This window comes from Lates calcarifer, linkage group LG1, assembly GCF_001640805.2.
Source record: "Lates calcarifer isolate ASB-BC8 linkage group LG1, TLL_Latcal_v3, whole genome shotgun sequence".
Taxonomy (NCBI): Eukaryota; Metazoa; Chordata; class Actinopteri; family Centropomidae; genus Lates; species Lates calcarifer.
In genome coordinates, this window is record NC_066833.1 from 23,180,644 (window position 1) to 23,195,783 (window position 15,140).

The 15,140-nt window shown below is 42.5% G+C and overlaps 1 protein-coding gene across 3 annotated transcripts in view; it reads left to right on the forward strand.

Annotated features, from left to right (window-relative positions):
* The window catches only part of plekhm3 (pleckstrin homology domain containing, family M, member 3), a 37,564-nt gene that overhangs the window by 7,424 nt on the left and 15,000 nt on the right, over positions 1-15,140 (forward strand). For all 3 annotated transcript variants that reach the window (XM_018702685.2, XM_018702686.2, XM_018702687.2), the window contains exons 3-5: positions 3,188-4,297; positions 10,995-11,140; positions 11,494-11,687. In XM_018702685.2, the coding sequence (XP_018558201.1) occupies positions 3,188-4,297; positions 10,995-11,140; positions 11,494-11,687 (1,450 nt within the window). The remainder of the gene's footprint in view (positions 1-3,187; positions 4,298-10,994; positions 11,141-11,493; positions 11,688-15,140) is intronic.

A 15,140-nucleotide genomic window follows, 5' to 3' on the forward strand; every position in this document is an offset into this window, starting at 1 on the left:
TACATTTATTTTGCTGGACCTGAATAAACCCTGAATATAGATGGATGGTTGATGGATGGTGTACTGATGTGTGTCTTCAGGTCTATATTTGTTATCCAGGTAACCACTGCAGTCTGTCTTGAGACAGCTTGTTTTTATGACTGGCTGTCTGATCAGTGGGAGAGGTTGCTTGATTGAGGGCGGCGGCACTGGAGAGCACTGAGAGAAAAGTGCTAATTCTAGTTGAAGGCTGTGTATATTAGACTGTTACTGGAGTGCAATGTCAAAACCTACCAGGTGGAGATGAAGGCTAATTGAACAGAGCAGTTTTCCTCGCCACAATGCTTGATTCTCATCTCGACTCTCCCAAGCGTGAACGCCGCCAATCGGCCAGACTTTATTTCTGCTAAACTTATTTGCATATTCATTTGTTCCTTTAGCAAAAGGATTGTTAGCATGCAGAGTCCAAGACGTAGAGCGACACCGTGTCCGCTGCTGTTTTGATAAGATTGATGAGGCAGTTAACAGGAGCTGGAGGAACTGATTTAGCTTTTCCTTTTCCCTCCTTGAGTGATTCAGCATGTGAAAGAAACAAAATGCAATGTCTGTGACTGAGACCGCTTCTGGTCAGTTTAAAATTAAATCAGTTTCTAAGAATCCCTGAGGGGGGAGGGTATAAACCTGTCTGCCCAGGAAGCATTGATATTAAGATTTAAGATCAAAATATGTCTAAATTTAGCTGTGTAAAACTGAGCTAAATGTGATTGAAAAGTGGAAGTTTTTAGACAAGACATTTAAAGTTTTCAGCAAGAAGTATTTCGGTGTGAAGCAGGTCCAAACTATATGTTGAAATGTGGATGAAACTGATCGTATGAAACCCACATGTCTAAAAAACAAATATTATCGCCTCTCACTGTTTTCTGCCCTGTCTGAGAACATAAATATCTATCTGTCTGTCAGTAGTTTCATACTGTACCTCATTCTGTGGAGCAGGTGCCCCTCTCTCTTCCTTTTTCTTTGTTGAGATTTGAGATCGAAACAGGAACTTTTAGAAATGATGAAATCTTTGTCAGAGTTTGGTTTCATTGGGCTTAAGTTCCCATATCTTCACCCACAGGTCAGTGGTGTGCGGTAAAGTTTGTTTTTGGAAAGGATTTGGAAACCTGCTAAATTGTTGGTTTGACCTCTGAATGCACTTTAAAAGGTGCATACAGAGGTCTGCAGGTGTTTGTTGCCACCATCTTAATAAAAACGGTTGTACTGGCTCTTTTCCTTTTGCTCTTGAAAACATCAGTAGGCTGACACTAGCTTATTTCAGATACATCAGTATAGGCAAATATGGTAGCTATGCAAGAAGAATTTGCAATGCAGTAAAATGCATAGGCTGCATTTTTATGTACAACTGTCTTGACTGTTCAAAATTTTGATTTTGATGGTAAAGTTGATTTCTCAAATGTGAAATATCTTAACTCCAGCGTATCTATCACAAAATGTCTGTTTTGTGTGAAAAGTATATTTGCATCAGGCACCAATCATCATCATTGGTTTTATCTTTTATCTTCACAAACTAATTTTCATGCCTGGTATCGCAGGTAGTGAAGTTTTGCATTGTTGGTGGTTTTAACTTAAAAGTAGTGTACATGCTTTGGACATTTTCTTTCAGCAGTATGCTTACATTTCTATAATTAAAAGTAAAAAACACTGATTCAAAATAGTGGGGAAACAAGAAAATTGTTATAGATAACAAATAAGGACGTTCCATGTATCTACATGTTGTAATATATTGTGTGTAAAAGGGATAGGTTTACAGTTGGTTGTCATCTTACCAATATGTTTTTTAAGCATTTTTCTGGCTGGGCAGTTCTAACTCATAATAAAGGCTGCCCCAGTTTCGTATCCTAGCCAAGGTCGTGCCTGTTGTCTACCTGAGTCTGAACCCTCCTTAATCAAGGAGAAAACACACCATTATCACAGGAGAAGGAGAGTCAAACAAACCTCCTGAGCAGCAGATTGTGATAGATCGGAGAGGAAAAGCCAAAATACATAGGGTGTGCCTCCGGTCTTTAGATTAGGACAGTGGGACAGTTTGCCTAGTGGCCTCTTAAACAATACTTTTTCTTCCTATCCCTTGTGACAAGAAACGTTGTCAGAGACGCCTACATGGAGTGCTATCTCTGACCAGAATACCAACACTCAAGTCTGAGCTGCAGGCCTCTGATAAGCTACCTTATGTAGGAAACTGGCTTGTGTAGATTGTAGTTCCTATGACTAATCAGAGGTATAAGGATATAGGTGAACCAGGGAAAGACGCTGCATGAGCAAACCAAGAGGACAAAGGATGTAGTTCATTACTATAGAACTCAAGCTATTGAAGCACTTTATTAAAGGAATACTACACAGAAAATGTCCTTCGATTGTCAGCCTGTTGGATAGTAGCTTGGCTTCACAGTCATGACAAAAAGCAAAAACAAACATCTCAGCGTATAAAACACTTAAACATTTGTCTATGTTACAAAACATTGTTGTAGCCTTGAGGCCCTGCTGGAAGACATTTGGCAATTTACTGGCTAAACGATGTTTATTAGGAACATGTGGATCAATGGGTTTAGAAGAGGATGGTGCAGGAGTGGTTTGAGAAGCTTGCCTGGACATGTGACTCTCATTATGGTTTGGTTTGGCTTAAGATGCTGGTGGAAAGAGCAGTGATCTGTGCAAAGCCGGCATTAACGAGACTGAAAAGGTTGGGCTTAAAGACACATCAGCTGCTGTTATAACAAATCGTATCGCAGGTTAATTTCTGGATAATCAGCCTCAAGAAAAACAATCGTTTACATACGGCTCCTGATGGAAAAGACACCTGGTTATTATCTTAAAATTCAAGAAATATGTCTCTCCTCCTCCTTTACATGGCATATTCAACCAGTTCAGTTTGTGTGAGCAATTTAAGTTCCTTAAGTTGATTTTCCATACTATATGCATGGCGTGAAAAATGTAAGCAGTATGTAGGTAGGAAATAATGTTGATGAATCTTTAATACTCAGAAGCTTTCTGTGGTTTTTGAGCAGGGTGGTGTTTGTCCCAATTGTCAAAATGGCAGTGGGAAGGTGTTTATTCATAGTAAAACTGAGTAGTGTCTCAGTTGTGGTTAGCCTGAACACTCACCTGTTCCTCACCTGCGTTTTCCCCTCTCCTCTGTATCTCCGTCCAGCTGATAAAAGCAGCAGTAGCAGTGTGGTGAAGCAGGGTGAGATGGAGCAGCGCGAGGGGCCCCGGGGCCGCTGGACACCCTGCCACGTCGAGTTGACGCCATGTGAGCTCCGGCTGTACACTCTGGACAGCAGCGCCAACCGCCAGCTGGGCACCGCCTACTCTCTGTCACACTGCCAGAGCGTCATCTCACCAGCACCCTGCAGCCAGCCCGGCCAGATCACCCAGCCCGCCGATCAACGCACGCTGCAGGCTTTGTTCTTCAACAGCACGCGTCTCCAGCTGAGGGCGGCCAGCCAATGGGAGGCCATGGAGTGGAGGCGGCTGATGTGGGAGAGGGTGCAGGCAGCCAGACCTGTGAGGCAGGAGAATCGCCAGCGCAAGGCCGGAGTGGAAAACCAAAAGGTTGCCAAGTTTCCTGCTCCCATGTCGCCCTCCTCGTCGCCGTCTCCGTCGGGGCTCGACACTAGACCTGATGGTGAGAGCGACACCCCCACCTCAGCAGAGGCCTCACTCTCTCTTCAGACTAATTCTGGCATCTTGAGCAGACCCACCACCCTTCCTCTGTTCACCCAGCGCTGCCAGGATGTCCTCAAAGCTGGTCTGCTCCACCAGCTGATGGACCAGAACAACTGGCTGGCCTTCACCTTCGTCCTGACGAGATCTGCTCTCCAAGCCTTCCCCACTGAAGGCCGGGGATCTGTGTCCCAGCCTGTCCACCAGTACTCCCTGTCATCATGCTTGGCTGTACAGTACGATCAGGAACCAGAGATCGGAGAGCCATGGACGGATGGAAGGGAACGTTTCCAGGTAGTTTTCCCCAAAGAGGTGCTCCGACTTCGGGCAGACGATTATCTTAAGGCCCAGGAATGGGTGGAGACCCTGCGAGAGGTGGCGGGAGCACAGAGGCCTGCACAAGAAGAAGGGGGAGAATCGGGGGAAGGAGCTCCAGGCTTCCAGGGAGTGCTGCTGAGATCTAAACCGTCTCGCGAGAGGAGGCAGCGGGAAGCCCAGAGAGCCAAGAGGCAGTCAGTCACCACCAGTTTCCTCAGTATTCTCACCTGTCTGGCTGTGGAGAAGGGACTCACAGCTCAGAGCTTCAGATGTGCAGGTGAGTGGCCTGCTCTCTGTCACACACACACCTATGCCTAATTATGTGCACTGTGGTCACATGATTCCAACACAGATTTATTTATATTTTAGCATCTAGAGTTACAAGACATTTCACCTAATTGGCTCCCAAGACAAATTTTCTTACTGGGTTTGTTTGTATGAAGCTGAGACAGTTACTTGTACTGCCACCCTCTAACCCTGCAGATTTGCTTATATTCCTGCTTAGTGCAATTAATTAGTTTTAATCTGCGCAGAAAAAATTGAGAGCCCTCATATGGTGGACCCCCCCCCCGTTTTTAAAATGCTAAAACACGACGTGTTCCTACGTATTTGTTGGCAGACCCTTGTGAACATTACTGGCAGAAGTGCACCTGTCCACATCATATAGAAATAAACTTTCCAGTTTGTCTGACAAAGTCTGACATGTGACAATATCTGTCATATCTGTCTGTCAAATGTCAGGCTACAGCGAGCTCCCTGTTACCTAGCTTTTAAGGTGCTGGTGCATTAGTTTTGTTACCATTTGACAGACCCAAGCTAGCTGTTTTCTTTGTGCTAAGCTAAGCTAACTGGCATAAGCGTGATATTAATCTTCATATCTAACTCTCTGTAAGAAAGTGAATATATAATCCAATAAATATAATTCCTACAATAGTCAGTTTGAGGCATTGCATATGATATAAAGCCAGAAACGGTCTCAGGTTGTAAGATTATTTAAATAAATACTATATATATGAAGGAAGCTGTCTCTTTGTATTCATCTGCCTTTTCCTGTCAGGGGTTTTGGGTGTTTTTCAGTGTTTAGTCTTCACCCTTTTTCATATCCAGGACCATTACAGCCTGTCTCCTCCTCTATTATTATTCCTGTTAGTCTCCATACCAGGCCCTTGGACAGCCCCATAAATGGCAGGCGGTACTTTTACTCTCCCTGGGTGTGAAACGTGGGCTTCCTCCCTCTCTCCTAGGAGGGCTTTGAATAATAACCGCTCACCTCCCTTTTTATTTGTAACAACTGGCTTATTAATGCAGGGCTGTTTGAAAGGCCAGCTGAAACAGGAACAAGGACAGAGGCCGTCTGGGGGCAACTGATGATAATTGGTAGGCTTAAAGCACCGGAGGAGAGGAAAAATGGATGAATGAATGAATGAATGAGAGCAAATGAAAGCGGCGTGGGGATGCTGCAGTGGTCAGGCCTGATCGTAGTTGTTTGATTAAAAGGGTTTCTGGGTAGAGCTGGATTTTAGGGACAGCTGGATACGTCCATTTTCTATAGAGAGCACACCTCAGCTCACTCAGTCAGTTTATTTCCCTCCTTTCCCTCTTTTTCTTTCTTTTTCCTTTCACCAGTTCATTCATACTCACAGCTTTTCCCTCTTTTTGTCTCCTTCTGCCCCCCCCTGTTTTGTTTGACAGTATCCCTCCTCAGTCTCCTGCAGCACCATTTACACCATTTAAATCCAATACTTTAAGGCTATTCTAAATCCACAAGGTGTTCTTAGAAGTTTTTTTATATATACATTTATAGCTTTCATTTAATGTTTTTTTCTGTTGGGAAATTGGTCTTAAAGTCTCACACTCACCAGCTTTACAATGAGAATCTTACATTTGACTCTAGACAACTTATCTCCCTTGTTACTGCTTTTCTATCCACTGCCCTCTCCTCTCCTTGGTAGCGTGCCAGATTTTTTTTACATTACACTTCAATTATTCTGTGCTCAATGAATAGACATAGTCTCTAGCACACTGTCAGAAGTAACACTGAAGAGGCAGACTGATATATTGGGTCAGTGCTCGGGTCAGCTCACCAACACACTTTATGTTTGGTTCCGCTTTTCATTCACCACGTCAGTACATTATGTATAGAATTTAAACAAGGTTCTAGCAGCCCTTTACGAGGTTTTAGTGGTTATTGACAAGGTTCTCAGCAATGCTAAGGATATTTTAGTGGTCAGTGACAAGGTTCTAGAGGTGTTCTAGGAGTTTCTAGTGGTGAGTTTTCCAAATATTATGCTCTGGAACCCGGTTAAAAAGGTTGCATTTTCTGGCCCCTAAAGCACAGCTGTTGTGGAACGAAAGGCCAAACCACAACAAAAGTTTACTGTTTTATTCAAAGACAGTTGTCATGTAAACAGTGCCTAGTATTCAGTAATGATTACATTTCTAAATTTGGTATTCAGTTGCTGATTTAACTCAAACTGTCGAGTCACTGGCAAATCAATCTGAACTTGAAGCTTTGGCTGTTGTCTATTTTTGATGAATGTTTGCAAAACTGGTCTACTTTACAAAGTTTGGCATGGTTGGCTGTTGGTTGGATTAAGGTTTTGAAGAAGAAAAAGGGGAACATTTACACAAACAGAATACTGTCTGACCTGCAGACCATCTGTGGTAAACACTATCAAAACCCCATCACCCTAATTCATCAGAGGCATTCTTCCTCTGTTGTTAACCTGAGTGCATATCTGATTATTCATATATGAAGCCATTAATGTAAACAGGATCTCTTGATGGTGGCGCCCGCAATGCCTAACATTCAGTACTTGAGTTTTGTCTGATTTCTCTTTGAACTTGTTTCAAGTCTGCCCTTTGCATATGCATGCTACATCCATCTATACATATCGACTGATTCGTTATTTAACATCAAAATGTAAAATGTATTCAACTAATTACACATGGGAATTGCTGCGTTTCTGATTCCTTTTGAAGGAAACTGTTTGTGTTCGTTTGAAGACCGTGACTCCCCCTCACCCCTTCACCACACACACTTTGTGCAGAGTGTGTCCTCAGGTTTGGTGACCCCCTGTCGTTGCACTGGAGCACATTCTCAGGCCCCCGACAGACCATGTGAATCTGTTGGATACTGCGGTGGGCGGGGGGTGTCGAGGAAGTAGGGGGTGGGCTTACATCAAAAGATAGACAGGTTCTCTCTCTCCCCAACTCACACTCACTATCTTACTCATAGTACTCTCCATTTGTGCACATTTTCATTCGAGTGTTTGGTGGGTGTGAATGAGACACATCAAAGCTCAGGCCTTGCTCGTCTTTTCAGTTTTAATTCACAAGCGTGTACATAACTCACACACACACTCAGAGGTGTGGTGGTTTGAACCAGCGGCGGGCAGATGAAAGCATGAGCCCTTTTTTTGCCCCGATGTCATCTCTCTCTCTCTCTCTCTCCCTCTCTCTCTCTCTCTCTCTGTGTCTCTCTCCCTCTCTCTCTCTCTCACCCCAGGGAGGTCAAAGTGACCCTCTCTCACTACAGAGAGCCGCAGTACAATCGGTAGACCTTTGAGCTACGTTTGAATTCCTATTCATCTTTCCCTCTGTCCCTCTTTCTCTTGGTCCCTGAAACAGCCATAAAAGATCAGAGACGAGTAGAGGAAGCAGTTGTTACTCTGTGCTGATAATGGAGGAAGTACTGAGCAGCACAAAGTGTTAATAGCTACTCATAGTATTTGTTTATTGGCTGAAAACGGGGAAAAAAGTAATGGAAGCAAACTCTTAAAATTCAGAAAATAGTTTAATATTTGTATTTGGTACAAAGTGGTTGAGGCAGTGCCTTTACTTAATAGTTATAATTTAAAAAAACAACCAGCACCCAATCACCATTTTCACATCACCTAGTTACCTGATCAGTCTGTACATATGATATCATCAGTTTCCAAATTGTCTTTGGATCCAGTATTACAAGTGTAACGTTGAGTACAAAACAGATGTGGTGGCCAACTTGTGAGCTACTTGTTGATCCCACATGAATGCTCTCTCTGCTCATTGATCAGAGTTCCTGCAGAGTGTCCTCCGTTCTGAGGTTGTTTTGCTACTTGTTGAGCTTTTGGTCAGGATCAGATTTACATGCTCTGTGTTATTTCTTCTTCCACAGTCCCACATCATCTGTTCCGACTTTATTGCTCGTCTTGCTGAGCAGAGCACATTATAGACTGTGTGTTTGTGTGGGTGTGTTCTCTTCTTGTCCTCCTCATGATATAGAATTTGAGGTTAAGGTTAAAGGTTGTTATTTAGCTTTTTTTTTCAAGTGTTTTCAGGCTGCGTACGTATGTGTCTTTGTTCCTCTGGTCCCAGCAGCAGAAGACCAAATTTGAGGCCACAGCTGGCCTGAACGCCGGCCCGGTGGTCAGCTGTTTCCTCGAAGTGACACAGTGTTTCTCTGACTGTTGACCATCCCCTCTGCCTGCTGGCTCCCAACCAGTGCACTGTGGTTTGTTGAAAGAGCATCCACCCCAACAACAGCATGAGCTCACTGCTGTAATTAGCCTACCTAGATCTGAGTTACACATATGTATTCGATCACGGCTCCCACAGTAAGATAAGACTTTGTTGTTGTCGTTTTTCCATCTTATCCACAAGCAGTGGTTTCAACCAAAGAGAAAACAAACATCTATTGTTTCAACTTTGGAAAGGGGTGACAGCGGATGCTGATAATTCATTGATCACAGCCATGTTTGGCACATAGCTCTTCAATAAAGTTTTTAGGGATGCTGTGAACATGACAGAAAGCAGTCAGTATGTGAGCAGCCGCACCAAATCTGGAGATGGTCTGGAGGTGGATTTGTATCCGCCTCAGTGCATCATTCAGTCTATTCCTCTTTCTTTTGGTCAGATAAAGCAGGAATCCAGCTCTCAGCCCTGATTAGACCATTGTCTCTTTCAGACGTCAGATTCTTGTCTGTGAATGAAAAGTAGCTGGACAGACTTTATTGTCTGCCTTTATCTGAACTTGTTTGATCTTGTGCTTCAATTCTTTCTCTCCTCCGATCCTCCAATAGTCTTTTTTTTCTACTTCCACCCTTTTTCAGTCTGCGTTGTTTCTTCTGTTGGAGCACCACCGGCAAACAGGCTGACACACGCCCCTCTTCCTCAGTTATTCTTCTTTTCTGTTTTCAGTAGCTTTCCGTACCTCTGTTTTCTAAAACCCAGATAAAAATCTCCTGTTTCTTTTCTTCTCTACCTCTCTTGACTTGCTTGTTTTCCTCCAGGCCCCATGTCCTCCCAGATCATGTGGATAAGGGACACCTGTCGCAGTGCTGTGGCATTCAACTGCTTGTGTGTGTGAGAGAACGTAGACCAGGTCCGGGTGTTTGGGTGAAGAATGAACTTTAAAGAGCCTGGCAGACAAAGCAGACAGTGGGGCAGTGATCAGGCTGAATAGAGCAGAGGATCTGTTGCTCTTTTACAAAACGCTTCTGTCTTGAAGTCTGCTGTTGTGACTACTGGAGGAACCAAGACTCTGTTTTCTAAAGGATTACTTCAGATGACTCTGGCAGGCAGATTTTGGCAGACTTGGATATTAATATTAGTAGAGGATACACTAAATGTGAACTGCCAGTAAAATGTTGCATACAGTTTTGGACATCATTAAAAACATGTCTGTTGTAATACTGAAGGGCAGACGTGTGCTTTCAGGAGTTTGAGGGTAGGAGCGAAAATCAGATGGGCTTCTTCTAAAAAAAAAAAAAAAAAAAAAAACAATGTTAGGTTATTGCTATTTTGTCCAGCAAATGACACATCGTGATGAAACTGCTCATCATGAAATTGGTCATCACAGCCTAAAGATATAAAGATGGATCATTTACTGTAACCAGACCTTTAACCACAGAAGTACAGCATGCCAAGACTTTAAGACTTAAATATAGTTTTAGTCACCAAATGCCTTTGGTAACTGAAATTGGTGACTGGGTGACAAAGTGTTTATAGCCGTACCTAAAGGCCAAACTGAAAAGCAGGGTGAAAAGCCGGCTATCATATAGCTGTCATTCAGTAGTTGTATAGTTGAATATAGATAATGGATGGATGGATAAACAGGCGATTAGATTTTTCCTTTTTTGGCACTGAGTAGTGTATGTAGAATGTGACGCCAGGATCCTGTTGGAGTGTACAGCCTTCTACAAAATCAACCAATCAGAAGATTAGGATGTATTAGCATGCATAAAGACGACCGGGGCTCTCTGCCTGAAAGATAAAACTGAGGGATCTGACAAAGAAGAGATGACTTAAGTTTCTCTAGAACATTAATTATAACACATAGAAACACAAAAAAATGTTATTTAAAACCATAAACTGAATGAGTGATGCTGTTATTTTGTGGATCTTACCCTAGACCCTTGATCAGAATAAATTTCTCCATCTAAGAATTTCTCTGAAATTAAATATACAAGTGTCCTGTGTCCTGTGTCCCTTTAGTGCAATAAAAAATGTTTGTCACAGTTTGTGTGCGCCAAGAAACAACATATTTCCTTATTGGGGTCAGAGTTCCTTTTAAACTTAGACTATCTTGTTTATTATCACCAGGTTTATTCGGCTGGATTAGTGTGGTATTTAGTGAGGGGCAATAAACTGACACATATTAACACCAAGTTGATTGCTTCACAACCTTTGAGTTCTCCTGATCTCAGCTCTTCCCTTCCTCCTCCAGCAGTGTTGATAACAGTTATGTTGTGCTGTACATGTATATACATTTGAATAGATGCATGATATCTGAGATAATATTTTGTTCCACATTAAAATGGAAGATTTTTTGTCTTTGATTTGAATCTCACCTTTGACACTTAAAAACACTTAAAGACACTTAAAAGTGTTTTAATTGATTTCCTCATGATTATAGACACCCAAAACCCAATACCTTAAGTGTGTCATTAAGATGTGGGGATACATACACATTTACCCAATGACTTTCTCCCCAGGTTGTCAGCGTCCAGTCGGTCTGTCCAGAGGGAAGGCAAAGGTCTGCTACTACAGTGGCTGGTACTACTGCCAGAGCTGCCATCAGGACAACTCCTTCCTCATCCCTGCTCGCCTGCTGCACAACTGGGACACCAGCAAGCACAAGGTGGGAAAGCATGCGCACACTCACAACAATGTGAAAACACACATCATCTCAACATACTTATTCTGTTGGCTTTTAAAGTGTGCAGTTTCTTATTCTTAGAGTCTTTCAATGTCTTGAAAGCACTGTGATGCATATCAGCATTAGATTAAAGATTGACAAGTTTTGCAGCACCTCTGAAGCTCACTAATTAACACTTTATATTGTTTAACTTGTACAACAACCAGAGGCTTTTGTATGGGCTCTTAGCCCCTCACCATCCATTACAATGGAATATAGAACTTGTCTGGAATTATCTAATGTCTGTGGTGTAGTGATCCTGATGTACTCTGATGTGCTCTGATGTGCTCATCCAGGTGTCCAAACAGGCCAAAGAATTCCTGGAGTTTGTGTATGAGGAGCCTCTGCTTGATGTCCAGCAGCTCAACCCATGTCTGTATGAGCACTGTGAACCTCTCAGCACTGTGCTACGTCTCCGTCAGCAGCTACAGTCACTGCGGGCCTACCTGTTCAGCTGCCGGGCGACTGTTGCCGAGGACCTCAGACGGAGGTAGGTTGTTCTGTGAAGTTGCCTTTTTTTGACTCATGCAAACCACCATCATGGGTTGCCTAAGGTTGTAGGCAGCTCAATCTTTTTTCCCTTGTTTTTCAGTATTTTGGTTTTGTAGGTTCCTCGTGTAAGGGACCACAGAGCTATAGAGAGAGCAGATCAACTGAACACAAAAATAAGAAATTAGTGAAATCGTAACCATTATGAGGACACATACCCATACCTAAATATATAAGTCCAATATAACATTTAGGAGGAAAAACATTTGTGCAATATTAAGGTCTTTGCATTAAACAGTGTCTCGTGAACATGATACTGATTCTGCCATCCCTAAGTCTACTTGTTGAGGGGAAATAAATGTTCAGAAGAATGTTGTATGAGCTTTGAAGGTGATCAGTGACATCTTGAAAACAGGTAACTAAAATAGTGGGGTTGTGGTCCTGTTGTTATAAATGCTTCACTGCAGTTTCTGAACACACAGAGAAACATTCTGCCTCTGTGTGGATTAGGCAGCTCAGCAGGTCGTTAAAACTAAAACTAAATAACTGCGTTAATAATCCCGTCTGTGTCATTGTATGATATCTTTTGTAAAATCTTCAGCCAAATAAGGCTGCTGACTACCTTGACCCATTTTGAATAATAGGCCATGGTTGGATGATGCTGCTAGGTTTAAATGGTCAGTTCACCTAATTCACATTAAAGAGACACTATATGCATGGTTAGATATAATAATACCAGAGGAAAATGAAAATGTTTTCCTTTTTTTTGTAATCTGTGTGAACTGACCCTTTAAAAAAACACTTGAAGAACAATGGGCTTTGGGGCACCACTAACAGTAAACATGGAGATGTCCAGCAGTCTGAAGTTGTTTTCTTTGCACAGGAGACATCAGCTATTATTTTTATGTTTAACATTAACAGCCTGTGTCATCAGTCACGCTGGCAGACGAACTTAAATATTTGTTATATTGCTCTGAGCAGACTGTTAACATCTCCACATATGATCTGTGTACGGGTGTTTATGTGTATGTCTGAGTGCATGTGTGTATATCACCATAACTTCTATCTGCATGCATTCCTGCGCACATAAAAGATGTGTGTCTCTGTGTATATGTTCATGTGTGTGTTGGAGGGGGGGGAGCTGACTGTTTATCTGAATCCCACAATGAAAGCCTCGTCTGTGGGCTGATGGATGCTCCTTGCCCTGGTCCAGGTCACTAATACACTCTGGTCTGATGGGCCATGTCTAAAGAGAATCATCCACCTCAGCAAACAGACTGGAATCTAATTCATATTCTCTCATGATCAAAACCCAAATCTCCTCGCTTACCACTCTGAGTATTTAACTATGTAAATAATTTAGATCTGTTGATTATTCAGAGTAACAGGGACATTGTTTCAACTATTCTTCTTAACAGACAAAAGACTAAATGTCAAAGACTACAGATGTCAGATGCTACCCATGCTAGCATCAGTCTAACTACTTTAGATAGGTAATGGCAACAAAGACATTAACAAAGTGTTTGTAGTGCGGTATAAGGAAAAAGCAAATATGTCTATAGTACGGTTCAGGCCCATGTTTCTTATTACTCAGCACTGTCAACTGTTTAAATGCTGACGCTAGTTTAAAGTTAAAACACACGCTCATAAAAACAAATTCTCAAGAGGTCAATGACAGTCCAAAGCTCATTGTTAAGGACTACAACAATAATGAATGAATGAAGGGAAAATCTAGAAGCTCGCTGATTGTTAGTGGATATTAACAATTTTAATGCCTCACTTTTAAAATGTTTTTTTCTTGCGCTTCAAACCAAAACTACTGGTATTTTTTATCAGCCGTAAAAAAAAAAAACCCCATATTAGTAGTCCCTCTGTTGCAGAGCAGAGCAGCATCGTGGCGTTCTCTGTTTACTTCTGTCCCATTAGCTAGTGCCGGCTAGTGCCCCGCCACTTCCAAACACTGCAGGATTGATGAGGGCCATGGCGCTAAAACCTTCCCCTGGTCATCAGTCTATTTCAGGGGGAATATGAAGAGAGATGTCTGTTGCTCACAGATGGAGAGCCATAGACATGGAGGCACTGAAGGCTGTAAGACCTGCTGCACAGGGCCATAAATACAGTGCTCTCTAACACTATCAGAGGTTTACATCTTTGGTGATACCATGTGCAGACTATAAAGCAGTTTTCTGTTATTTTATGGCAACAGTCAGTGAAGGTGTGAATTGATCTCAGTGGCAGGTGATTGTGTTTGTCATGAATGAGGTCATCCTGATATCCATATCTTTATGATCAGAGGTTTGCTGCAATGTAACAAGGGGGGGAATGTGTCTTAATAGGTTTAAGTCTGGTCTCAGTCCAACATGAGAGGATGAAGAAGTAGAGCTGCTCAGAGGGGGGATTCAAGAAAACTTGGATATAAACTGAAGAGTCAGTGGTCTTTGGTAGGACACACTGTATGGCTCTTAGTGTGTTCCTGTTTCCTGTTGGGGCTTGGACATGGGATCTCTGAAGATCTCCTGTAGTGTTTGGCACCAGGACATTGGCAGCAGATCCTTAGGGTCCTGTGGGTTGCAGGATGGGGCATTCATTGATCAGACTTGTTCTGGATCAGCACACAGATGCTGGGTCATATTGGGATCTGGGGAGTCTGGAGGCCAGGTCAACACCTTGGGCTCTTTGTTGTATTCCTCGAGATATTTCTGGGCAGTGTTTGTGGTGTGGTGGGAGCATTACCCTGGGGGAGGCCCCTGACTTTGGGATTGCTGTTGCCATTGAGGGGGTGTGTGCTTGGTCTAAAACAATGTTTAAGTGGGTGGTACGTGTCAAGGTAACATGAATGAGGGACCCATGGTTCCTTAGCAAAACGTATTTTAACAAGATGATGAATGGTATTCACTTCAGCTGTCAGTGGTTTTAATGTTATGGCTGATCGGTGTATGTAGTAGAAGTAGGAGTAAAAGAACAGCAAAGTTGTATGAAGTAGTGGCTTTTTGTAGTAACATTAGTAGTGGTTATAGCAGTTGCAGAAGCAGTAGTACATCATCCAGACTGTAGGTTTTTCTTGTCTACAGTACAATACTTTCAGGTTCAAAAACGTGATCCTTATCCACCTCCTGTATGTGAGGGTTGATAAGTGATTCAAACATTAACGCTCCAAACCTGCAACTTCCAAAAAATTGTGTCGACACTTTTCTGGCACTGTGTCAACACATATTGAACATTACAAACTTGACAAAGATAAGATTTATTGCAAAGATATTGTTTCGGTTTGTGTTAGATTATAATGTGTTACTTTGTCCATCCTGTGCACACACGTTTGCAGGACTTCCTACATGTGTCGGTCTGCACACACACTTCATCAGGTCAAACCCTCCTTTGGTAAACAATCATAATCCTTGAGTGATAACAGAATTTTAATGAAAGGTGTGTCTTCTGGAGTGGACAGAGCATTGAG